The following is a 27,853-nucleotide window of genomic DNA, read 5'->3' as shown; positions in this document are numbered from 1 at the left end:
GCGCGCCTTGAGGGCGTCTTGAGAGCGTGAGGGCGGCGCGATCGGCGCGCGCCCTGTTTGACCAGGCTTCGCGTCGGCATCACGCGGCGCGGACGCGGCGCTGCGTCGCGCTCTGTGTGTGGCCAAGCCTTAAAATGTACTAGGCCGTACAGCGCCACCTAGTTTAAAATGTCTAAAACGCAGTTCATATATTTTTACTACATTACGAGTCTTAGTAATTGCTCTGTCTATGGTTGATGGATGTGATGTAATTTTAGTTGTACATATCCTCTTGCCTATTTTTTAGTACAATTGTAGTTATTAAGATGACTTAGCCCTTTGCTTTAAGACAAAAATGGAGGCTCTGCGCGAAATCGCCTTTTCATACAAACGTAGTCCACTTTTTCCTCTCTGGATATTAACATTATTGAAAATATTTTGACACGATTGGTTCCGTGTCAACCACAACTATGCCCCTACGTTTGATTGGTATCGAACTTTTGATTATAGTGTATTTGACTGTATTTAAAATAAATTATTTTACACCATGCATGAAATAAAGCACCAGAAGATTAATAGAGAAACGTAGACAGCAGTTATTTTAAGACACAATTTCCATTTTAAACCCCGTATAAAACTATAAAGAGTAGGTAATTTGATTGTGACGTCACATGCTAGTGTTTCATATAAATTCCATAGTGGTAATATCGTTTTAACAGTTCGAAAAAAGACACTGATTTGACTAGTAGTGTATGAAATTTGTTAATCGCTCCAAATTTTGACAAGCAGGCAAGGCAGACCGATATATCGGCATCGCCGATTTAAATTCAGCCGATGTTACAGTTTGAAAAGCGCGCAAAACGAATGACGTTGCTAATAATTTGAATACACTTTGTTTCCATAATAAATAACCCTCCTTTTGCGTTGATGTAGTCGGGTAAAAACTACCTAAAGTGAACTATAATTACTGATTCGGATTTACTTTTGCATTAATTGCTTGGTGGTACCCCTAAATAAATGTTTTCTTTGATTTTGATTTGGCATTTTTACAGTTTTTCACACTTCACAAATTCGAGTGTCTATTAATACATATGTATGTTTTATAATAAGTATATAGTTCCTTATTTGTTATATTTATTAGCTAACTACTATGCCATTAATATCGGTATCTGTATCGGTATCGCCGATTATTTACTTGAAAAATCGGTATCGGTATCGTATCGGCAAAATCATGTATCGTTACATCCCTAATCCAGAGAGTAAAATGGGGACTACGTTTGTATGGAGAAGCGTCTATACCGTTTCCTCTTAACACTTCAATATTATGGCGTTGGGCACTTTTAGGTTAAGAACAATTTAATTTTATTAATATTACCTATAAAGCAATTTCTAGTTAATTTTGATTTAAATTATGGAAACCGGTTTAACAGATAAGAAAATCCGGTTATCACAATAAATAACCGGTTTACACCCTAAGATATTTTTAGTAAAAACATTTCTCATTACTTTGTAGGTACAGAACGATAGACATTCAATGGCAACCTAAATTGGGTTCTAAGCAAAGAACTTGTTCAAACCCAAAGCCCTTTTTTTCTGCCGAATTTCTCGTCAGTTATGATAGAAAATGGTGAAAAGATCGAGTTTCCTATTCTGTGCTACAAGCGCAATTTTACCGTATTTTCTAAAAATCTTCTTCTTTTGTCGTAAATCAACTAACGGAGAATTGCTTATTTTAATTCTCATCTCGCGTTTATTCTGCACGGAATGAGGAGCGCTTCATATTTCCCAAACCCAAATTCTAACTAAAAAAAAAATAACAGAATCTTAATCGGCCCAGATCATACTCAGATGAATGAATTTGTACCATTTTTTTACGATTTTTTTAATACAAATTTTATAAGTGATCTCTTCAAAAAGACCCCTAAATGAATCTCATGAGTACTATATTTTAATCGAATTTGTTTTTATACGTTTGTACAGTCGCCTTCAGATGTATGAGAGCGGGCGAGGTGCTCTAAAATATCACACTCACTCTAAGGCTTGTTCAGATATTTGTGAGCACCGTGGCTGCTCCGATATATCTGATGGCGATTTCTCCTGCCCCGTCTCGGGCTGGAAAGTTGACATGTACGAGTAATGGCTCCTCTACAGGATGGGCCAGCGCCGGCCACTCCAAGGGACGCAGGCATGCGGTAGAATAAGATAGCAATATCACTTGCTCCCTCTAACGCATAAATGCGTCCCATGGAATGGTCGGCGTTGGCCCATCGTGTAGAGGAGCCATAAAGAAAGAGCGGTTACTCCATACATCAGTTTTCTTGCCAAAATGCGAGTTACAGGGATGCCAACTTAGTGGTTTTACCACTAAATTTAGGGGGAAATAAACCGGCTAGGGGTTTTTTTAGGGGCTAAATATTTTTAGTGGTTTTTTTAGGGTTTTTTTAGAGTAGAAAAGTGCGGCAAATTTGAAAAAATGTAGGCGTGAAGGGATATCGTCTCATAGAAAATTTGAAATTCGCGCCTTTTTCTACTGACAGGATTTTCTTGACCATCTATGTATAACGTTCATATGTATGATCATTAAAATGTCGAACCGGTTGAAAATCATAATAATGTTCTAAATTTGGAAAATCTATAATAATTTATTTTATTTTTTATTTAGTGGGTTTTCCAAAATAATAGTACAGTTTTAGGGGTTTTTAAGTTGAGCTCAGGGGTAAAAAAAAATTGGAGTTGGCCACCCTGGCGAGTTATATCGTAGTCCACATCTAGCGTCAAGCAGTGATGTATGGAGTTACCACTCTTTCTTATTTCTCTATGACATGTATGCAGCTACTTCACAATTTACATACTAATTAATTATTTATTGTGATACGTCGATTATTGTTTACTTTATACATATTTACATTGGACATCTTTACTATTTTTACTTTTACAATAATTTTATGATTATTATCTTTTCTATTCTCTCATGATATTTGCATATATTAAAATCACAATTTAGAAAAATCGAACAAATATATTTTTAAGAATGTAATTATTATTAAGTACATCGTGCCATATCAAATGAATATCACTTTCGTTATACACTTATGCTTTATACACACATATTTTTGACTTTATTTTATAATCTGTATTTTTTACAGGCCAGTACAATTTTGAAATGCAATATTGTTATTATTAAGTTAATTTACCCGCATAGACCTATTTAAAATGTCAGTACACATAGACATAGACGTTTTCTAATTTTTGTACGACCGGCTTTTTTGATAGCATTACCTATACTGAAGAAATGAATTCTGTTTATTGGTTAATACAATTCATTTTAAGTTTAGGGTGGCCAATGACTAACAGTGGCCAGTTACTGGCGAATTACCCTATCGCTGATATTTTTTAGTTTCTACAAGTAGGTAGATATTGGGTAGGAAGGCAGTGAAAGGGTTAGGCGTTGTGATAAGTAGCAGCTAACCGGCGATCCTCACGTCATGCGACGCGCAAATGAGCTTATTGTATATGTTAGTTGTATGTCAGTATAGCAATCATCACAGACTTGTACAAATGTAGTGCATAATTGTTTTACAGCACATATGGTGGTACTTTACCGCCCTAGAGCGGGATTAACACTTTCGCAACCGGGCAAAAAACGGCACACTACCCCAGAAACCGGTCCTCTATATCTGCGTACAAAACAACCCGCTGGGCGGGTTGTCCGGCATCTGAGCAAACATTACGAGTGCCTACCACGCGGGTTCTCGGTAGTCAAAGTGTTAAGGACAATACGTGCCTATGTCAAAAACTTAAAGGGCCGTATGTACTGTAAAACGTTGTACATGTACAATACACGTGCGAAAAGGTACGTGTGGATTTAAAACGCTCCCTTCGATCGTGTTTCAATTTATCGTCACTCGTTGCGAATTCCGTTTTTCGCACTTGTATGGTAATGTACTTTATTATTATTTATATGAGTAACCAATATTTGATTTGCACTATATTTTTCGCTCAAATATGTTCTTGGAGTTAGTGTTTAGATATTTTCAGTTGTTAGTATTCTGACTGAGCCCCATTAGGTTAGTTATAATAAATAATTAAATACTCTAATTCGACTCGACATGGCCAAAACTTATATTTTTAAATAAATAAGTTATCGTAAGCACTTATTATAGGTTTATCGATGAAATAAAAGATAATTGACGATGAAATGTTTTATTATTTTACATCCTTATATCTCTTATAATAGTACATTACTACAGCGGCCGGGACGAAAGGGGTTGCCGGCCGAAGACATATAGACGGCCGAGCGAAGCGAGGCCGGATAGGTCTGAGCGCGGGCAACCCCATTTCCCGCCGAGGTATGTATAGTGCTTTTCTCAAACATGCAATGAAATAAATAAAATAAAAAATCCAAGAAACCCAAGTTTTATTTATAGAAAAAACTAAAAGTAAACTACACCCAAAATATAACCAACACGTACCTATATCATTATCACGCGTATGTTTTACACGAGTCGTGTATTTTTACTGCCCGTATATTTTCATGTATCTTTGATTTTTTCGCCTTGTATCCGTCTGACTGTCGTTTTCGTCACATAAGTTTACATAGTCTTTCATGTTGATATCATGTTTCACATACATCGTTGCTTTATGCATGGAGTAAATAAGTATAATTTTCACAATGTTGACGAATTTGTAGTTACATTCATTTAAAATATGCCACAAAACTGTTTTTAATAAACTGTAAACCATTTTTCTTAGTTTCTCTAATAATAAAATTGCCATAAGCAACCATATAACATACTTCGTCTTTGACTTGGCGGCAGAGGCAGCAAGTTATTTAAAATCAATTCTGCTTACGCTGCCAATTCCAACACCTACGATTACAATTAATATTAATTTCATTATATTTTCGTCGGAACTCATATTAAAGTAAAAAAATCAACAAGCGACCATAAATCCAATAAAACAGAATGAATATTTTTCAACTTTACCTCCATAACAATTTAAAAAATATAACTACGCGTGTTTGAGTAGACCTTTTTACCGCTAACGTTTAGATGAAATAGTTTAATTGTTTTTATTTGTGTAGTTAAATTTATAATTTAAAATTATAGAATGTATTATTTATTAAGTTCATGTTAATTTTATACAAATAAAACTGCAAATTATAGCAAACATTGTTTTTTTTTTTTATAGGCGTAGTGGCAGAGTGTCATTACGAACCATAAAGCAAATACTGCCTCTAGTTTTTTTTAATGGATGAATGCCACGATGCTGTGTCACAAATATCTGTGAAATGAAAATTAAAAAAGAGGACTTTGCCGGCCTAGGCCTGCAAGATGTGTATGAAATTCCATTAAGTACCTTTTGTCCTAGCCGCACCTGAAACGTCATACTTCGCAGCCTATTATAAGGAACATAACATCAATATTTCATTGCATGTTTGAGAAAATATAATTTAACGCAAACGCGTACGTCTCGTCACGCTATCCGATGAAATTTACATTAGGGGTTCTGGTAGTTCTGGTACGCACAGCGAACCATCATCGTATAGTAAATATACATGTAATAATAAAAAATAGATTAGTACCTAATCTTATTTTATACCATCAAAAATAACAATTTTGCGTGGAGCACTTAATTAATTATAATAAGGTGTTGTAAAGAAAACTTGGAACGATAGTCATGCGAGAGGTACATCTGTGCGATCTGCTGCGCCGACGTGGCCTGCTCCGACATGTCGCGACGAGATAAACGTGACGTCATCTAGTAGAAGTCGTCAAAGTTGACGGGTTTGCTGGTGGAGTTCTTGACCTGGTCTTGCGAGAGGTACATCTGTGCGATCTGCTGCGCCGACGTGGCCTGCTCCGACATGTCGCGACGAGATAAACGTGACGTCATCTAGTAGAAGTCGTCAAAGTTGACGGGTTTGCTGGTGGAGTTCTTGACCTGGTCTTGCGAGAGGTACATCTGTGCGATCTGCTGCGCCGACGTGGCCTGCTCCGGCGTCTTGTCGTCACGGACGCGGATAAATCTGTGGATAGGGAGTAGGAAAGTTAGGCTTTGATTTTACAAACTTACTCATATGTGTTACATGCTCGTCGTTTTATAGGGATGATGACACATGTTGAATTTTATTAAAAAATCTAGTAAAATAGAGAAAAAATTAGCATTTTATCACAATAATACGGATATTCAAATAATATATAGAAATGACAAAAAGAATAAAGGATATGAAAGTATCAAATTTTTGTTTTTTTACTTTCAATAATGAAAAAGTAATGGTTTTCATACATTTAAATCAAAAATAAGATTGTATAGCAACTAATAAAGCGTAATATATCACCGACGAAATCATTTTCCATACTAAAATGGGTTCTCAGTTGAACGGTGACGTCACATTCACTTATCGTTTTGTTAGTAGCGTTTCGCGAGTGAAGTAAGACTATCGGACTTTGACTATCATTTCTGATTTTTGTATTGCTTTAACCGTGTAAAGTTTTCGAATTTTCAATTTGAACCTTATTCAAGAAGTAAATTAGAACAAATTTCGTTTGCTTTAAAAAGCAACGAAACAAAAGAAATGCTACTTTATTTGGTTCATGAAAGGTTCAAATAAGATTGCTAGAATATGTACATTGTAATGTAGATTTAGTTTTAGGAGGTTAATGCAATGGGTCTTATATAGACATTTGATCTTAAAACCAAACCTGATCGACTGATACTAGTAATAAAAAATTGCCATCAAGCCTATTACCTGGGGAACCGCAGCGACACCCCCCTCTCCGGGTCGACGAGGCCCGCGGCGGCGCGGTGCGCGGGCGAGAGGGAGAGGTCGGCGCAGCGCACCTCCCACACGCACGCCGGCGCGAACCACGCGTCCGCCGCGTGGGAGGGGTCGTACCTGAAAAAAAAGTATTTTAAATCTCAACTATATTTACCGCAAATAAAGTGGCAATGTCAGGTCATAATGCCATCTCTTCAAATGTGCGGTATCTTTTTAGTCTGTGGCACTGTTGCCATAGAGTAGCGCCTATCATTGGTGATCTAGCCCTCGCGCGAAGCGCTTTAAATATGTCTGCCTCACTCTAACTATAAGCTCTAAGCGCCGAGCGATAGAGATAGAAAATCAAACTCACCTATAATAATTTCTCGGCGCCTCAATCACATGTTCCTCCAGCGTCTTGGTAAACGTCTGCAGATCCTCGTCAGAGAAGCCAGTGCCGATCTTGCAGAGCGCCTGGTATTCTTCGCTGGTATTATCGTAGCAGGCCAGTAGGAAGCCCCCGTAGACGCCCCGCCGCTTGCCGCGACCGTGGTACCCGCCTATTACCACAACGTCGATGGTATCGCCTACGCCATCTAGGTAGTCTTTCTTTAGCTGAAAACAATAACGTTCATGTTTGTAGCTTTTTTTAATTAAAAATAAACTACATAGTTAAGCCTCATTCACGCACGAACGCTTTTACGCGTTAAAAAAAAGTTTGAATAATACAAAAGGATACATGGGATTTATTCACACGATCGCGGTGGCGCTTTTTATCAAGCGTTGTTGGATTTTCGAGTTTAAGCGTTGGTCGTTAAATCGAATTTAGCGTGTGGGGGGATTCAAGCGCTTTGTTAACGCGCGTTGAAAAAGCGCTCGTTAGCATGAGGCCTTAACCTCAACTAAATAACAACAAGCGACATACGTAACGAAATAGTATTTTTTTACTCAATACATTAATGATAAAATATCATTAAAGCGTACATTTATCGCCGATTCGCCGCCTTAACTTGCAAGCATTTGACTTAAATAAACGAAGTAACAAATATACTTAAATAAAAACTTGTAAAAATAATAAATACTGAAGCAGGGTTGAAGATAAGATGCACTTTTGAACTTATTTTCGTATTTTTTAGTACACCATTTGCCGGACTACTAGCGCCATCTACGCCATTTGGATGGAACTATTTTACTTGTGCTACCCGTTACTAGAGGGCGTTAGTGGTCGACGTTTTACGGATTACTTAGGGTGTTATTCCACACGTCCAATTTCTTTGGCCAATGTGCATTGCGTCTCACTCTCTTATAAGCAAAATGTGAGATGCAAATACACATTGAACCAATATATTGGTCAGATGGAATACCATCCTTAGATAACACTGATTTAAAGTTTCACGATTTTAACTCATTTTATTCGCGACGGGACTTTATCGCGTAAAATTAAGTTTTAAATTTACCTCCGACGTTTCGAGATCCTCGTCATCCCTAAATATGTGTGAGACCTGATTCTGTGCAAAAATCAGTTGCATTTTAAGTCTTTTAAAACTGCAACTTAATCTCTCCGAGAATGCGGTGTCTTTTTAGTCTGTGACATTATTACCACAGAGTAGCGTCTTAGGGTGGTATTCCACCTGTCCAATTTGTATTTGCATCTCACATTACGCTTAGTGAGAAAGTGAGACGCAAAGCAAACCCACCTTGAGCCAGTTGTGGCTCCTCCTGGCGATGTCGTATCTGGCGTGTTCCCCCTCCAGGGTCTTCACCATGAGCCCCTCGCAGCTGCCCTTCACCGCGTCCTCCAGGAACTGCTGCACTTCGTCCATGGAACTGCAGTCTTTGGCCGTTGCGAATTGCCATTCACCTGGGATAATAGAATTATAGATAATTAGAAATCTGTTTTGGACCGACGTAGAAAAGCTATTCCATTATGGCAGGCGTGTCTCACTCCGCGATTTCGTCGCTTTGCTACAGGTAGCTAAAAGTACATCCGTTCGGCCCCAATTTTGGGGTTTGCCATAAGCCGCGCGTGGCGCTGTCGCCACCTAGCGGCCATATCTGTGCTGATCGTAACAGACGCGTTTTGTTAGAGAGTGAGTCTTCTGTACTTAGTACTATTATTTATTCTGTGATTATGGTAACAAAGTAGCCGATTCTTTATAGTAATTTAACAAAAAAATATTTTTATAAAAATCATGGAATAGTTTAAGTGTCCTATTTCTTTGTCCAAAAGTCTTTGTCAGTGCGTCTCACTCTGTCATTAAAGCAAAATATGAGACGCGATACACATTAGACAAAGAAATTGGATAGGTGGAATACCACCCTAAGAAACACATTACTACTAGCGACATCTAGCGGCGAGTAGCAGTATTAAAGTGTATGTTTTTATTCATGGTTGTTATTACACTTATCATGGTTCTTGCTGGGTTCTTGTATATAGTCCGTTTTTTTTTAGCATTAGAAAGAACTTCGCAGAAGTAAGCTTGTGGTTCCGAATCCGGCACTTTTAGCAGCAATAATTTGAAGTAAATTATATGTATTGACCATGCTACATTAGATAATTCAATAATTATTAACAATTAAAGAGCCTTATAAAAACTGCACGCTTTCTTCTGTGGAGTTCTTTCTAATGCTAAAAAAAACGAACTATAGAAGTAGACTTTCAGCCAATATCATAAGTACCTCATTAAAGTTATCTCTGAAGAACGAGAGGCGATAAATTAAAACACCACCGAAGCGAGTGTTTTAAATCGACACGAGTTGCGATGTTCGCACATGTATCGTACAACGTTTTACAGTACATTTAAATATTTGAAATAGTTACGTAATGTGCTAATTATCGCACTAGTGCGGTAAAGTATCACCATTTACTGTAAAGGCTATAAACTGGTTTTGTTTTGGTAAGGATTATACAAACATACCTTCGACCTCGTTAAAGTTATCTCTCAGCAGTTTCCTCCTCTCTTCCAGCGGTTCTCTGACCAGAGCGCGCCCGTTCAGATAGAGCAGGTCGAACACGAACACACACACTTGCACTTTGATGCCGCACACTAACATGGCTTTCACTCATACACTCTTTCTCTTTCACACACTATCTGTCTCTCCGCGCGTGCTATGTCAATAATATAGAGTTTTAACCTCCAACTTATGACTTCACAAAATCACAGTGAGGTAAAAGCATAATAAAAGCGTTTTAGGAATATATCTATAGCTTCATACTGTCCCTAAAACTAATCGATGACGCCTATAATTTAATTTCCACGTTTAAAACGCGCAACGCTAGAACGCACAGTCACAATTTTAATGTATTATTTAGTTTTATATGATGTTAACCCTAATTTTAAGTTTAGTAATAATGATACTAACCCCAATGGACCTAAAGTCTGAAATAAATGATTTTTATTTTTATTTATTTTATTTTTTTACAATTAGTATCAGTAGTAGCTATCCGTGCTAGCTGTTCAAAATAATCTATACACGCTCTTATTATCTTTACAATAAAATAGAGTTAGACCGAGCTAAGATGGCAGCGATTTTGATAGCACAGACTGTGCAAGTGTTATTTAAAACGTCATGATTTCATAGAAGTTTGAAAATAACACTTGCACAGTGTATGCTATCAAAATAGCTTGTTCAGATTTCAGATCATTTTAGACACATCGCTCGCTTCTAGAACCAAAACAATAATTTTCAAACATACCTTCGACCTCGTTGAAGTTATCTCTCAGCAGTTTCCTCCTCTCTTCCAGCGGCTCTCTGACCAGAGCGCGCCCGTTCAGATAGAGCAGGTCGAACACGAACACACACACTTGCACTTTGATGTCGCCTGCTGAGGCGTCCTTGCGCTTACGGGTGGAGAGGATCTGTGGAGATTTGGTTCGTACAGATAAAAAATAGTTATTTGTTTTATAAAGGGGAAAGTTGTTGTTTAACCGCTCGTGCTAATATTGATACCCGAGCAAGCGAAAGATTGGAATCTTGAGCGTTGCGAGGGTTTCAAAGCACGAGGGTTAAACAAAATTTGCCCCCGATTAAAACACAAATTTTTTCACCACACCAACCCGAAGCAAATATTAAATGTAAAATATCAAATAAAATCAAATCCATTTGAATGTTATTAAATATATATCATCCAAAATCATCATTTAAACGTCAATTCTACCAGCAAACATAAGAAAACAACTCAAAATTTGCATTTGATTACTTTACCTCACGTGTGAAAAAAATGCAACTTTGCTATTAGTTTTTGAAGTGCAAAGTAAGCCTTTGCTAGCTGGTGTGGTGAAAAAGAGAAAGTTATATTTATCGCCAGTATTTCCAGTGAAACCTGTGTCGAAACGTCGATAAATAAAGGTAATAAAATAAATTCCTCTATAAATGTGAGTTAATGTGTGTTCAAAACGCGAACATTTTGAATACTACATACATATACCATAACCCAAACGTAATATCACTCTTTGTGTTTCTAAAGGGTGAGTACTATTAAATTGTCGCAATTTGAATAAAATTTTATACAATAAAATAATATACAATAAAATTCAAAAATGTTTATTATTGGTAAGTTTATGATAAAATAGGCGAGCTAAAACCGTTTTATTGTTTGTCTAAAGCACGACGTGAGAATTCTCGGACTTTACTCTTGACCCGACTCATAGAATTTTGCACGGAATCATTTGTGATAAGTTTAGTACATTTAATCCACTTCCTTTTGAAATCGGGCAATGATGTGGCCGGTTGGCATGTTTTCCGCAATTTTGTTTTTATATTTGCCCAGTATTTTTCTATCGGCCGTAATTCTGGGCAATTTGGCGGATTTAATCCCTTTGGTACAACATCGACAGAATTCAAATTATACCAATCCATAGCTCTAGATGAATAATGGCAACTTGCCAAATCCGGCCAAAATAATGTCGAACAATTGTGCTTTTTAATAAGTGGCAACAACCTTTTCTTTAGGCATTCGGATATATAAATATCTGTGTTAATTGTGCCAGTGGTTACAAAAGGCGAACTTCTCATACCGCACTGGCATATCGCTTGCCACACGAGGAACTTTTTGGCAAATTTCTCGACTGGAATCACTTTTTCTGATTCAGGCAGACCCGAGACGTTGCGGGAAGAAAAGTATTGATTGCCTGGTATTGAATTGAAATCAGCCTTTACATACGTTTCGTCATCAATGATTAAGCAACCTGCTGTATTTTGAACAAACAAGGCGTACAATAATCTAGAACGTCGAACTGCTCGATTATACTGATCAACCGTTCTTTTCGGAGCTTTTTGTTTTTTGTATGTAACAATACCGCAGTTTTTTTTTATTTTTTGTACATTGCTTTGGCTTGTTCCAACTTTTTTGGACACATCTCGGGACGAAATAGCCGGATTTTGATCAAACAGCTTACACACCTTTGATTCCAACTTTTTGTTCCGTTTTCTTGTCGGATGACCCTCTCGCTGCTTTCTTTCAGTAGTTTTACCTCGTTTTAGCTTTTTTATGGTCCTTTGCACTGTTCTCCGAGTTGTATTGCACGATTTTGCAAGTTCCAAAGTAGATATATAGGGATTCATAGTAAATTTTTGCAAAATTAATTCGCGCACGCTTTTTTCTTTTGACGACATCTTGAAAGACAAATACAAGTGAATGTTTTTTTTTAAGAATAAAATATGCCAATACATTCTAATTTTGATATATATAATAAGTTTTACCAAAAAGGTTGAGAGTCTAGAAAAAAAAACGGAATATGTTAGCGACAATTTAATAGTACTCACCCTTTAAATATCATTTGTATGTGATCCAAAAACAAATGTTCTTATTCTTACTTGGAAAGGCAGAATCTGCTTATTGACTGTGTCGTACGCGACGGCCTCACAATCTAACACGCAGCTCGACACCTCCGCTTTCAGCAGTGAAGGTAGCCGCTGTAGGATGTCCGGGTATTTCCTGAAAACAAGCAATAGTTGGACACTCAATGAAGTTGGAAAATAATCAATCTTCTTCCTCGCGTTGTCCCGGCATTTTGCCACGGCTCATAGAGGAGCCTGGGGTCCGCTTGACAGCTAATCCCAGGAATTGATGGAGGCACTAGTTTTTACGGAAGCGACTGCCATCTGACCTTCCAACCTAATGGGGAAACTAGGACTTATTGGGATTAGTCCGGTTTCCTCACGATGTTTTCCTTCACCGAAAATATTAACTGATGTTTCGTACATAAGTTCCGTAAAACTCATTGGTACGAGCCGGGGTTTGAACCCGCGACCTCCGGATTGAAAGTCGCATGCTCTAACCGCTAGGCCACCAGCGCTTGGAAAATCAATGGGGAAGTAAAAAATCTATAAAATTTCTGCTATTGTAAAATAAAATTAGTGAATAACTCCTTATTACCATGGTGCAAGGTCCCTAAATCCTATATACCTTTAAACGAGCAATTCTTGTTTATTTATTTACTTATATATAAAGTCACGTCACGTGGCACCGGGTTAATATTGCCAACTGCTTATATATATTTTTTGGGGATCATAAACGGCTCTAACGATTTCGATAAAATTTGTTATATTGAGGTTTTGGGAGGCGATAAATTGATCTGGCTAGGTCTTATCTCTGGGAAAACGCGCATTTTCGAGTTTTTATATGTTTTTCTCCCAGATATTTTGCTAATTTGACCAAACAGATACAGAATCACGACATTTTGACGAAAAACAACGATAACTATTCAATATTTACCCAATAAATTCATTTCTCGTCCGCGTAGCCACAGAATAAATAATAGTACTAGGTACAGAAGATTCACTCTCTAAAACGCGTCTGTTACGATTAGGACAGATATAACCGCTAGGTGGCGACAGCGCCACGCGCGGCTTATGGCTAGCCACCAAAATTGGTGTGGAACGGATGTACTTGTAGCTACCTGTTGCAAAGCGACGAAATCGCGGAGTGAGCCACGCCTGGCATAGCGAATACTTACGTAGTATTATTCTCCTGGTTCCTACTGAAGATAGACGCTTTAGTAAGGTCAGCGACCTCTCTCCCTTCAGTCTCAGTCTTCGGCACATGGATCTGCGCGCGCTCGCCGTCATATTTGTACTCGCAAGTGAATCGCGTGCCTTCGAATCTGAAAAACAAAAATGCTTGGTTAATACTAAATTTTGATACACCCGTAAGGCCCACTTGCACCATCTCAATAACCCGTGGCTAAGCGGTTAAACCGTTAACCCAGTGTCAAATTGTACTGGTAATCATGGTAACTCCAGGTTTAACCGGTTAACCCCAGGTTAGTGGAATGGTGCAAGTGGGCCTAAGTGGTATTCCACCTGTCTAATATCAATGCACTATCTCATTAAGCAAAAATGTGAGACAAAATACACATTGGACAAAGAAAGAATAAGGGCTTGTGGACAAATCACGCGAGGTTCTATAGGGGGAGGGGGCCGAGGGGGGTCACGAAAAAATCACGATAGATCACGTTGGTGGAGGGGGGTATAAGGTCTCACGTGTATTTTTCTACAGTGAACGAAACTAAGAAAAAAAGACCTACCACATGAGGATGATATTTTTCTCGGTTATGTTAAACATAAATCTTCACTCTGCACTTCAAAATAGCGAGTCCATTTAACGAAAATAGAAAAATAAACAAGATTTTCTATATAAACTACTATTTATCTTAAAATTAGATCGAATGAAAATATTTAAAAAAAAATACACGTGAGGTTGTGTGGGGGGAGGGAGGGTATCCAAAAACCAAATATCACCAAGGGAGAGGGGGGATCAAAAAGTAGCCGAAAACACCTCGCGTGATTTGTGCACAACCCCTAAGCAAAATGTGAGACAAAACACACATTGGACATCTTGTAAAAATTTGACAGGTAAAAGTGCCCCTGTGGCCTATTTGCTGAATAAATCATAAACATAAACATAATTTATTCAAAAAACACGTATTTCATGGTTACATTCATATAAAACAAAACTTAAAAATAGTGATAGTTTACATGTGCCTGAACTATATGATGATATCATGTATGTTTGTTGAGATTGCTCTACATATGACTCTACACTCGAGATGCTTGTTAAGAAAGTAGGTACTTACTGGTTTAGCACGTCATGTGTCTATTTAGCGATCGATCAAGAGAAAGGGAGAGAGAAGTTAGTTACTAAGAGAGTGAGACGGATTGCTTACCGATTAAGCACCTCATGGACGCCTTTAGTAGGGTGTGCCAACATAGGTTTGAGCGGTATACCCGGCGTTAGCTTGCAATGTTGTGGAAGCGCCTTTACCCCGTGTTCTAATAGTACCGGGATGATAAGTTCGTAGTTCGGACACTCGCAGTACGTAGTTTTGATTATAAGGGCTTGTTCGTCGACTATAGCCTGTAAAAAATAAGTTTTTTTTTTCAATTAAAAAAGTATACTGAATTATATTCTTGTATCTTTAGGTATTTAAATGCATACAAGTAAATAAACAATTTGTACATTACAGAGTAGCTAAGATAACATTTATTGGTTAACCAACCAAATAAAAAACCGCCTGGATCAGTCACTAAACGACCTTACTTTAACCTACATTATTTTGATCGTGTAATGTTTTCATCTACCCTCAACTGGCTTATTTGGGGCCATTTGGGGATTTTGTTTACTTTTATTTAAATATCTAAAGATACAGAGTATAGTGACGGGAGAAAGACGATGGGACGGCGACTGCTGCAGGTATAGAGCTTATGGTTGACTGTATATTAATGGACGGGATCGAACCTTGAACTCCGCGGCCGACAGTCCCTGGCTTGCGTCGAGGACATCAGATCCGGGCGGAGACGTGGCAGCTGCTTGTGCGAGCGCTTGTAGCACTGACTGCTCTGCGAGACCAATGCGGAGTTTGCCTTCCAGCGATCTATAGACAAAAACGGGACCCTATTAAATACTAACCCCCTTATTCATAAACGTTTACTAAAGTTGACAAGCCGATAATAATCGTTTGTCCCTTTCCGACGAATTGGTATGATGGAAAGGGACAAACGATTATTATCGGCTCGTCAACTTTAGTAAACGTTTATAAATAAGGAGGTAAGACTCCATTGTCTGTCTGTCACCAGGCTATATCTCTTCAAGTGGGGCTCCCAAACAACCAACGTGTTTTTTTTTGCCGTTTTTTGCGCAATGGTACGGAACCCCTCGTGCGCGAGTCCGACTCGCACTTGGCCGGTTTTATTAATGATAAATAAGTCAGGCGATGTCTCTGTCTTTAATCCAGTCCAAACGTGCAATTCACTGCGCGAGAAGATGTTCTCTTGAATGAAACACATATGGGTATGATACTTCTGATTTTAAATTTTCTGGTTATTAAATGAGCGGTGGGTATGGTCACTTTTTCTTTAATTATGACTTTTATTTCTATTTATAATTTCTTTTAATCCTTCGTATGTGTAAGTATTGATTTATTTATTTATTTAATCTTTATTGCACATAAAAAAATCTTATAGTACAAAAGGCGGACTTAATGCCATAAGGCATTCTCTACCAGTCAACCTTAAGGCTAAGCAGAGAGATTGTGAGCGGTGCTATAATTACAACAGCAAAAACGATCAATAAATTACGAATAACATATTAATTACCTATACAAATATACTATTTTTCATTAATTGATCAGTGCTCATTAACTTAAAAATCCATTGTTTAAAACAATAGGTTTGAATTCGTTTGCACTGATCAGTGCTTAGGAAAAAATGTGTTATACCAAAAAATATAACACCATTTCTTATAGTTCATTCTTTTTAGCATTAGAAAGAACTTGAAAGAAGGTAATTTTGACATGTCTTTTAAATAAACTTTAAAAAAAAACTATAACTATAACTACTACTACTACTATAACTTATGAAAGCAGAAGAATAATAAATGATCGTATTAGATTCATAATTGTTACATATTTGCCGTAACTTATTTTTAAAGTTTGTTTTTTCAATTAAAAGACACATCAAGATTATTTCTAATGCTAAAAAAACGAACTATATTATATATAATATTATATTGTACAATAAATGAATACCTTATTAAGTATCGGGATTCTGAAAAGCGGCACGCGACGTACAGCGATTGAATCTTGCCTATTTTCTTATTAACCGAGGCCTGACCTGCAAGCAGTAGAAGACACTGTGAGTAAAAAATCACTAAAACTAAAAGGCAATGGAGAAATAGACTGTTTTTTTTTTCAAACTAAGTTTGGTTGATTTGAATTAGTTTTCATTGTCAGATTGAGCTGAAAGCTTAGAGAATACAACCAACGGAGTGGTCATTAACAGGCGTTCCCCTCTGTCGAAAATAGGCGGCCAATGGTCAATGACATGTCAACCACATGTATGAACTGACGTTTATCTGACAGGGCTATGTTTACGTTACGTATACATTTGATGTGCCCCTCCCCTGCAAAAAACGGCAGACTATTTTGTACCTAAAATTATAGACATGGCGTCTCCGTTGGTTATATTCTCTAAGGCTGAAAGTTATCAAACCTAGGTAGCTATGTTAAATAAATGATGACAGGTTACAGTCGTTGTAATGTAATTTTTAACAAAAAACTTACATACCAGTCATTCCAGCTATCTCTTTAAGAGCACGGAACACAGCTCTAGTCTTCAAAGGTGGCGGTGTGAACATAGTTCTCTGTGTAGACCTGGCTTGTTCTGGTCTCCAGTTTCTTCGGATAGGGTGTAAACAGACTTAAAAGGGACTTAGCAAGTACAAATTGGTCGGGGAGGCCAGAGTGTAGTCCATAACGTTACGAGTTTGCGACGTGAGTCAATCTTACCAGTCATTCCAGCAATTTCTTTAAGAGCATTGAACACAGCTCTCGCCTTCAAAGGTGGCGGTGTGAATATAGTTCTCTGTGTAGACCTGGCTTGTTCTGCCACGGCGCCGAGATCTCCAGTTTTCTCTGATAGAGCGACTTAGGACTGGACGGATGTCAGACTTAAGGTGGACTTAGGGAATACAGGGTGGTTGAAGGCAAGGTATTAATACATAGGGCCCGAGAAATTGTGTCTAAAACGCGTTTAAGTCTTGAGTCTTACCAGTCATTCCAGCGATCTCTTTAAGAGCATTGAACACAGCTCTGGTCTTCAAAGGTGGCGGTGTGAACATGGTTCTCTGTGTAGACCTAGCTTGTTCTGCCACGGCGCCGAGGTCTCCAGTCTTTTGAGCCGCTGCCTTCATCTGGGCTAGGGTACGGCCGGTGGACTGGCCTATGGCTTTCATTAGGTAGGTTTCTGCTATGCCTGGAATAGAAAAAATTAAGTAACGAATGTGTTTAGTGAAATAATTTGAACATGAAAAGTCAAAATCATGAACTAGTACAAAAATTGCTTTTTAATACACGGTGTCTAAAAAAAACAGCATTCCCGTTGCCAAGGAGGTTTTGGGATTATACTGAGCAACTTTTACTAAGGGACCAACCACGAAATGGTGAAAAAATTTTTATCCTCCCATAGAAAATGGACCAGCCAAAATGTATGAAACAGCCAATTTATTTTTTGCGAGATTGGGGCTGGTGCCATAGTAAAAGTTGCTCAGTATAATCCCGAAACCTCCCTGGCAACGGGAATTAGGGCTCCCGATATCCGTGCTACACGCCAACCCGTGTATCCGTGTTCTTAGCCCCGGCGGTGCTAAGCCTCCGAATTACACGAACCCGTCAAGATCCGTTCCCGTGTAGTGCGTTCGGCTCCGGATCTACGCTCGGCTCCGGAGCCGCGGACTTCGGCTTCGTTCGGGTATTGAATACACGGCGCCGGCGGACCGACTCCCCCGGCCGGTTCGAGTTTAAACAATATTTAAGAGGTGGTATTCTACTGATGGATAATGTTTTGATTTATCTTGTGAAATATGGAGGTGTTGCTGAAATGTAATTTAGTTGGATTATATTAAATGAGACACCAATTGTATATTAAATGTTACTGCTTGTAAAAATGATTAAATAATGAGCATGTAGATTTATTATAAATATTAAGATACTAGAGTCAGACCAAGAATAGTCTGCAGCGGATTTGATAGCCCACGCAGTAAAAGAGTTATTTTAAACGTCATACTTTGTAACGTTGCACGTTACTAATATGTAGGTAATTGAACTAAACATAATCTTAAACTCAACTAACACTTAAAATAATAAATACCTAAATAAGAACTGTAATCATAGGCTTACAATGTAGATTTAACCAAATCAATACGTTAATTTATAAAATGAACGTATTGATTTTATTAAATCTAAATTTTTTTTCAATCGCAATTTCTATGAAATTATGACGTATATAAATGACACTTGCACTGCGTGGGCTATAAATCCGCTGAAGACTTTTTTTGTCCGACTCTAGTTTTTTCTCATATTCCCACTTATTACTTAGATAATTTTTATTTCGTGTTAAGTTCATAGAAATGTACACGTGTAGATTAAGATAATAATGGTTTGCGGGCGGCACATGCAATAAAATAGCCGTGGCAATTTTGACACAGGTATTTTACCCGGCATACCTTTTGTTTGGAAAGTTAAAGAAGTAGCCGTGCTGTTTTACAAACAAGAATTGGATTTTTTAAGATTTTAGTTTGCCACTCAGTCGGTCAAAGTATCTAATCTTAGTTCAGCTATTTTCATTTAGTCATACCTAGTTGTTGCCGTTATGTTTTTTTTTTCGTTTTGTTCCCCCCCCCCCCCGCCCAGCAAATTTCATCGAAACCGTTAGAGCCATTTCCGAGATGCTCGAAAAATAGGTAGAAATTGAAAAAATTAAAATGAAAGTTTATTGGTCACAATGGTTACAAGTCTGTTTAGTTAAATAGTACATTTAGTATTTGAATATAATGGAATTGCTCGTTTAAAGGTATAAGATTCTTTGGTTTTATAAAGAACGCGATCAATCGTCATCGTCACTATACGTCGAGAACGGGCCGGACCCGTGTGTAGTTAATATCCGTGGATCCGGACACACGGGTAACACGGGTACACGGATCTTAATTACACGGATCCTAATTATCCGTTCCGAACGGGCCACAAATCCGGTTTCGTGTAGCACGAGAACGGGGCCCCGGCAACGGGTACCCGAAACCCGGACCCGACCGCGAGCCCTAACGGGAATGCAGCTATTTTTTAGCCACCTTGTATATGATGATGTCCTCCCAGTTGTATCCACAACATATCTACATCCTGACAAGAGTTTATTTATTTTTAATTACTTATTTTGACGCTAGATGTCTACTACGAAATAACTCGCGTTTTGGCAAGAAAACTGATGTATGGAGTTACCGCTCCTTCTTTACTTATATTTCTGTATGGCGAAACGCAAAGGGTCCTAACCCTTACAGACGAGCGACAGTACGCCAGCGACCGCCCGCGACAGCATTCGGCGATCATCGGCGACCGTCGGCGCCCGTCGCAGCGCGCACACATCACACACACATCGATGAGTGTAGTGTACTGTCGCTCGTCTGTAAGGGCCCTTAAGATCTGTAAGGTCTTCTTCCATCCGTCTGTGTATGTATAGTTCGTTTTTTTTAGCATTAGAAATTAGGTAAACAATCTTGGAGTGTCTTTTAATTGAAAAACACATTTTAAAAATAAGTTGCGGCAAATATGTAACAAATATGATTCTAATACGATCATTTATATTCTTCTGCTTTCATAAGTAATAGTTTTTGAATTTTAAAAAGCTTTTTTCAATTAAAAGACATGTCAAGATCGCTTACCTTCTTGCAAGTTCTTTCTAATGCTAAAAAAAACGAACTATACATCCTGACAAGAGTTTATGTATTTCTTAATTACTTATTTTGAAGCTAGATGTGGACAGCGCGCACTCGTCGATGTGTAGTCTACTACACACACACAGACACACACACATCGACGAGTGTAGTGTACTGTCGCTCGTCTGTAAGGGCCCTTAAGATCTGTAAGGTCTTCTTCCATCCGTCTGTGTATGTAAGTTTTCACAATTAACTTACCGAGCTCCAAGCTATGGTACGCTGGCGCGATCTGGTTCAGACAGAGATACACACTCGGAAGTAAGTCCTCCGGAGTTAACACTATCACGGACCTGAAATAGAAAACTGCCATGAGCGAAAAGTATATTTAAATATACAGGGTGGCTAAAAAATAACTGCATTTCCGTTGCCAGGGAGGTTTTGGGATTATACTGAGCAACTTTTACTATGGGACCAACCCCGAAATCGCGAAAGAAATTTGGCTGTTTCATATATTTTGGCTGGTCCATTTTCTATGGGGGGGTAAGTTTTTTTTCGCGGTTTCGGTGTTGGTCCCATAGTAAAAGTTGCTCAGTATAATCCCAAAACCTCCCTGGCAACGGGAATGCTGTTTTTTTTAGACACCCTGTAAAAGCGGGTCACTCACAGAGTTGACAAAATTAACGAGAAAAAGCTATGAATAAATGCTTTTTGTGCGATTTAGATCATTACTGCTAAGATGACTCTGATTTAGAGTCATTACTTTGAACAAAAATTTGAGAAGCAAAAAATATAACCCTCAATGACCGCGCTTATTGCCTGTCTTTCTTCAGCCTCCTAAATCCCAACATACTAAATTTGAACCAATGGTGTAAGAAATAGTATCGAATTTCAATGACATAACCAGAGCAGATGACATAGATACAGTAGAAAAAAACTTTGCCTCAATCTACTCGTATAGTCTGTATCTGTAAACAAACAATTTGTACATTTTCGGGTAGTTATAACATTTATTGGTTAACCAACCAAATACATAACCGCCTGGATCTGTCACTGAACGACCAGACTTTAACCTACATCATTTGATCATGTAATGTTTTCATCTACCCTCAACTGACTTAAGACACAACAATGTAGAAAAATTTATAGAAATGTATTCCAGTGCCAAAATACTTATTGTGGGAGACCTTAATCTGTATAGCGCTTCTCCAAATGTTTGTGACCTGTATACTTATCTCTTATCTGTATGTAATCTATCCGATTTTAATTGCGTGACTAATGTAAATGATAGAATGTTAGATGTGGTACTGTTGAGTGCGGAGATGGAGAGCGCAGTGCGTGTCCGGTGCGTGGCTCCGGGTGACGAGCTCGTAAACATCGACGCGCACCACCCACCGCTATTACTTACCGTCCAATACGATTTTTCTAAAAAGGCAACCATTTTGGATCCTTCAAATGTAGATAATTCGAAAGACTGGAACTTCCAAAAGGCTGACTTCTACAATCTTTACTGCGCAACGCGAGACTTAAACTGGTGTGAAATATACGAAACGGGTAAGCCTGATCTCGCAGTCGCTTTATTCAATACAAAACTATATAATATATTTGATCGATGTGTTCCTAAAAAAATACGGACAAAGAAACGTAGTCGCAGCTATCCCATTTATTACACTAAAGCCATTATTCTTGACATCGAGCTTAAAGCCCGCCTTCATAGAGAATGGAAGCGAACTAAAAACGAATGTGTCCGAGACCAATTTAAGACATTAAGATCAAAAATCAAACAAGACATTAAAGTAGCCTATGACGCCTATACTTCTAACGCGTCCCGCGCCTTATCCACCAATCCCTCCCATTTCTGGCAATATGTTAATACCCTACGGAGTCATGGGGGAACTGAGCCAGTAGTCACTCGAGATGGTAAGGAATATCAGGGAGCTGGTGCAGCCGATGCATTCGCTGCGCACTTCCAATCGGTTTTCCTTCGAGATACTCCGAAACTCGACCCAAGGCAGGCCAGCTCAAATACCTTGGCCAGTTCACAACTTGTGGATATAAGAACAATCACTGCTGACTCTATCAGGCGCGCAGTTAAGCGACTGAAGCCAGGTACATCTGCAGGTCCGGATGCAATTCCGGCATTCATAATTAAAGGTTGCATTGATCTCCTGATTGATGTGATCACATACATTTTCAACTTGATACTGAACAGTGGCGAGTATCCAGATACATGGAAAATATCCCGTGTCACCCCGATCCCTAAGAAAGGTTCCAAGTTGAACGTGGAAAGCTATCGGCCCATTGCCATACTGTCTGCCCTTGCCAAGGTGTTTGAGATGGTTCTCCATGATTACCTTCTACCACAGTGCTTGCCATATATCGCTAGCCAACAGCATGCTTTTCTACCTAAGAGATCTATGGCCACCAATCTGATGGAACTGGTGGACCTTCTCTCTAGTAAGATGGACGATCACTGTCAGGTTGACATCGTCTATCTCGATTTCCAGAAGGCATTCGACAGGGTGGACAACGACGTAATGCTACTTAAGCTGGGAAAGATGGGATTCACCCCCCGCCTATTGCGCTTGTTTTCTTGTTACCTTAAGGACAGAAAACAATTTGTTAAGTATGGCCCCTATCTTTCCGAGACGTACACAACACGCTCAGGTATAAGTCAGGGATCAAACTTAGAGCCATATCTTTTCCTGATTTTGATAAATGACTTACCTGAAGTTATTCGAAAATCTACGGTACTGTTATTTGCAGACGACGTGAAGCTGATCATGGCAGTTAAATCCGCTAGTGACTGTGAAAACCTTCAGGAGGACATCGACGCGGTCTATGAATGGAGTTTGGGAAACAGGCTATTATTTAACATTGCAAAATGTGAGGTAATGACCTATTCTCTTTCTTCCTTGCCTCTCTGCCATTACTACCGCATGGCAGGGAGCACAATGGCCCGCGTCGAAGAAGTTCGTGACCTCGGAGTAATATTCGACTCGCGGCTCACATTCCGGCCACACATACAGGATGTCACCCGCAAGGCGTTTCAAAGGTTGGGCTTCGTACTACGCAATGCTGTCTCGCTCACTGTAGATGCTACGCGAGCGCTATATACGGTACTCGTAAGAAGCATACTCGAGACAAACGCTGTAGTGTGGAGTCCACACGAAAAGAAGTATATCCTGGCACTCGAACAAGTCCAAAAGAAATTCCTTCGCAACCTGTATAAGAAAATACATACATATTACCCCTTCATGTACCCGACTAGATTTCTGCAGGGACACTTAGGCTATGACTCACAAGAGCTGCGCAGAAATCTAGGACTGGCATGCTTTATAGTTAAGGTTTTGAGGTGTAAAATAGATAGCCTTGGCCTCTTAGAAAAGTTTCTTAAACTTTCTGCACCTGACGCGTACTGTAGTAGACGGAGGCGCCCGCCCATATTGGCCGTAATGCACTCGCGCACTCGTCTGCGCGTACACTCCCCCGTACTGCGCGCAACTGCGCTCGCCAACTCCTTACTCGCGGCACTGCCTGAGAGTGATTTGTTTGCGACTGGGACAGGGAGGCTGATATCTGAATGGAAGGGAGTGCTTGAAAGGATGCAAGACAGATATTCGTAGATGTAAGTTAGTTTTAAATTAGAAAATAAGTAGTTTTAAGTTATGAATCTATGTAACGCTTTGGCGCAAGCTGTAATGTTATATATAACTTGATTCAATAAATAAATAAGAGCAATTTGAGGGTAAATTTTGATTACTTTTATTTAAATACCTGAAACTACAGAGTATACAACTAAACAGATGAGTATGTATAAGCTTCTTGATCTGTGTCTCTTACCTGAAATAATTGCTCAGTATCTCTATAATCTTGAGTCGTGCTGAAATGGCCTCGATGGCTTCAAGTGTCTTGGCGAGGGCTAGGTACGGGACGGGTTGCTTCGGCGCCCAGCAGGCGTCGTTGACCGGGTGGTATTTCGACTTTGTGGGGTCGTATTCGGTTTCTGTAACAGAGAAAGTGGGTTATAAGGGTGGTCCATTTTTTAGCGTTGTTGTTGGAAGGGGTAGACCTCGGCGGTCTTTCTGTGATCAGATCGGGGAAATGCTGAAGAATGGCCAGGTCAAGAGCACCCTACACCGTCGAGCGTGTATGAGGAATTCTATGAAAGTGAAGGAAGCGAAAGTGGTATGTCAGGATCGTAGCAAGTGAAAATCCGTGGTCTCTGCCTGCCCCTCCGGGATTGTATGCTATTCAGCCCGGGGCGCGTAGCCAATGTGCGAATCGTTAACGCTCCGTAGCGTAACGTAGTCATCTCTCTGTATCACTCTACCACACTAGTGCGATGCGTTTCGTTCGCTACGGAGCTTTAACAATTGCACGTTGGCTATGCACCCAGGGGCCCTAGCAAAGATGACAATCGTTAGTAGAAAACGTCAAATGCAACTCAAATAATGGAAATAGTGACTTTTCGTCGCATCTGTTGTTTGGCGTTTGTACTATATTGGCTAGGCCCCCCAGGACACAATAGTGGCACGGTTTTTTTAGAAAAAATGTTGTAATTGGTTCTACTTATAAAAAAAGCTATCCTTTGTCCTTTGACCGACCGGTCTGGCCTGGCGGGTAGTGACCCTGCATGTGAAGCAGATGGTCCTGGGTTCGAATCCCAGCAAGGGCATTTATTTGTGTGATGACACACATATTTGTTCCTGAGTCATGGTTGTTTTCTATATATATATATATATCGTTGTCTGAGTACCCACAACACAAGCCTTCTTTGACTTAGTCAATCTCTGTAAGAATGTCCTATATTATTTATTTATTTCCGTAACTCAAACTATCTCCATTCAGAACTTCATCTAAAGTTCAGCTGTTTAAGCGTGAATAGGTAACAGACAGACAGAGTCACTTTAGAATTTTTATAATATTAATAGGATTTTCTGTTATATACATTACATACCTGGAACCAGTCCAGTTTCTTTTTCCATCTTAACGCTAGCTTCCTTCTTGACCTCTTTGGTTTTTTTCTCTGGAGTCTTGTCTTTTCCGTTCTCTTTAAGCGGAGACTTCTCTTTCTTTATTGTTTGACTCTTTGGTGGTGGCGATTTTTCTTTTTTTATCACGTTTTTGGCAATGTTTTCTGAAAACGAAGCAAAATTAATCAAAATAGTTTAAAAATAAAATTTATTGTTGTAAGAAAAAACCAGCCAAGTGAGATAGTGTGGTTCACAAGTTCAAAATGGTGAAAAATCCCTATTTTTCAAATACTACTCCTAAAAATACGAATCGGAATGATGTCTAGAAAAATATATTCGAAGTGTTTATTCCCATATCAAAAAAACCAGAAGTTATTAACAAAAAAAGGGAAAATAAAGAGATATTTCTTATTTCCCCAATATCTCAAAACGAGATACAGCCTGGTGACAGACAGACAGTGGAGTCTTAGTAATAGGGTCCCGTTTTTATCCTTTGAGTACGGAACCCTAATAACATACCATTCTTGCCCTCCTTCTTCCCTTTAGCCTTCTTACTCTTCGGTGACTGGTAGGTCTTCACATTCTCACTCTTCTCTATTTTTATCTCCTTCACCGGGGACTGCACTGGGGATGTTTCCGTTAACTTCGGTGGTGATTTCCCGGGTGACTTTTCAGATGATTTCTCAGGTGATTTGCCGGGTGATTTTTCAGGTGATTTAATAGGTTCTGATTCACTATCTGAGCTCTCTATTCGTTGTCTTTTGACCTTCTTTTTCTAGAGAAAGAAATGGTTACATCTATAGTAAAGTTATCTGTGGCAGATTTGTAATGTTGGCCGCCCTAGGCCCCAGGCCCTGTAGTAACTACTAGCCGCCCCTTTCTAAGCACCCATGCAATGGAGCCACTGTGTTTTGTCGACTAAATAGTGTTTAGTTTTAAGTTTATAAAATACATATGTATGCAAGTCTGTAAGGTATGTATTGTTGTTGCCTGATTTAAATTTCTAAATAAATAAATAAATAGTCTGTAACAGACTCGAAAGCCAATGATATAATTACCGTAACAGATGTCGGTGGACTCTCCTTCTTCGGAGACTGGGACTCACTGCTATTGCTGTCCAGCCTCTGCCTTTTTGAGGACCTCTTATCCTTTCCATTTTGGACTGGTGATGGTTCTTTCATTTCTGCATCTTCAAGAGATGTGTCCTGTAAAATGATCAAATAAAAGTTTAAATAATGTTAAATGTGACTGTTGATGATAATATTATTTTAAGTTACTCCCACAACTTCCCAGTTGAGGTTGATGAAAGATGTATTGAAAATTTTAAAACATTGTAGACAGATACTTATATGGGGCATTATCTATGAAAAGGGACCTTATTGTCGATAGCGCTTACGCTGCACAGCGTCGCGCGGCACTATAAGTATATTGTTAATAATGGAGTAAGTGCCATTGACAATAAGGTCCCTTTTCATAAATAATGTCACATGTTAACCTCTTGTCTGTATATGTTAAAGTTAATTTTTTACTTAATGGACATATGAGAGGGTACTAGACTTGTTAAACACTAAATTTGCTTCCTTGCCAGTTAGGTACAAAAATATTTGGCATTTTGTAGATATAAGTGTCTCGCACATCTTACTTAATTCCAAAATTCTGAATCCTAAATAGCAAAGGTGTGACCACAGTTAGTAAGTCTGACTGTACTAACTAGGAACAATTTTTTTAGGATCTTATTTAGGATACCAGTTCGGAAGACTGAATTAAGTAAGATGTGTACAGCATTTAAAACAGCTATGTAATGCAATGGGCTCTGGGCTTGGGTAATAAGTGCATTTATTGATTTACATTTTGAATGCTAAATCTAAAATAAACGGTATTTAAGTTCGAGTTAAAAGGATATTTGTCTAAATAATTTGCAAACTCAAAGTTTTGTGAAAAGAAAGAAAGCAATAATCTAACTTACATTTTCAGGTTGTTCCTTTTTAATTTCCGCGTCTTTCTTCGGTGTGATTTTAAAGAACGACATAATACTCTTCTGAGCCATGGTTCTTACTTGTAAAGTTTCTATATTAGGAAATAAAAGGCTTCTGTGCTTTGAACTCTGAAGAAATCTAACTGATGGACAAACGAATCTATTAGCACTGGTTATAACTAATCTACACGGTAAAAATAATTTATTAACGCAATTCATATGTTAACATTGCACCACAGTATTGTAATAAATACATTATTCAATTTATTCATGTTGGAAAACGATAAAATCAGTAACGAATTCTAGCACTTTTACGATTATAACCAAACTTCTGACTGTCAAAATGTAAACAATGTTACAGAAATTCAATACGGTAATTAATATTCTAATGCGTTCAAATAAGAATGAATTTGCTTTAACCTTGTAATGACGTCTAACTGACACAAAACAAAGGGCGCGAA

The 27,853-nt window shown here is 38.7% G+C and overlaps 1 protein-coding gene across 1 annotated transcript; it reads right to left on the bottom strand.

The window, feature by feature from the left end:
* Nucleotides 1-202: 202 nt before the first annotated feature.
* LOC134673843 (DNA ligase 1) lies at nt 203-27,853 on the bottom strand. Its single transcript, XM_063531881.1, has 17 exons — nt 27,384-27,853; nt 26,476-26,622; nt 25,937-26,192; nt 25,402-25,581; nt 24,285-24,447; nt 20,703-20,794; nt 17,789-17,992; nt 16,768-16,852; nt 15,480-15,615; nt 14,908-15,098; nt 13,699-13,845; nt 12,557-12,677; nt 10,437-10,599; nt 8,437-8,600; nt 7,113-7,354; nt 6,731-6,877; nt 203-6,007 (listed from the first exon to the last, which is right to left on the bottom strand). The coding sequence occupies exons 1-17, from the start codon at nt 27,609-27,611 to the stop codon at nt 5,875-5,877; spliced, it is 2,799 nt and encodes a 932-aa protein (XP_063387951.1). The 5' UTR covers nt 27,612-27,853; the 3' UTR covers nt 203-5,874.

The sequence above is a fragment of the Cydia fagiglandana genome, chromosome 19 (genome assembly GCF_963556715.1).
Source record: "Cydia fagiglandana chromosome 19, ilCydFagi1.1, whole genome shotgun sequence".
Classification (NCBI taxonomy): domain Eukaryota; kingdom Metazoa; phylum Arthropoda; class Insecta; order Lepidoptera; family Tortricidae; genus Cydia; species Cydia fagiglandana.
Note: the sequence above shows the minus strand (reverse complement) of the source record. Positions and strands in the feature narration are given on the sequence as shown.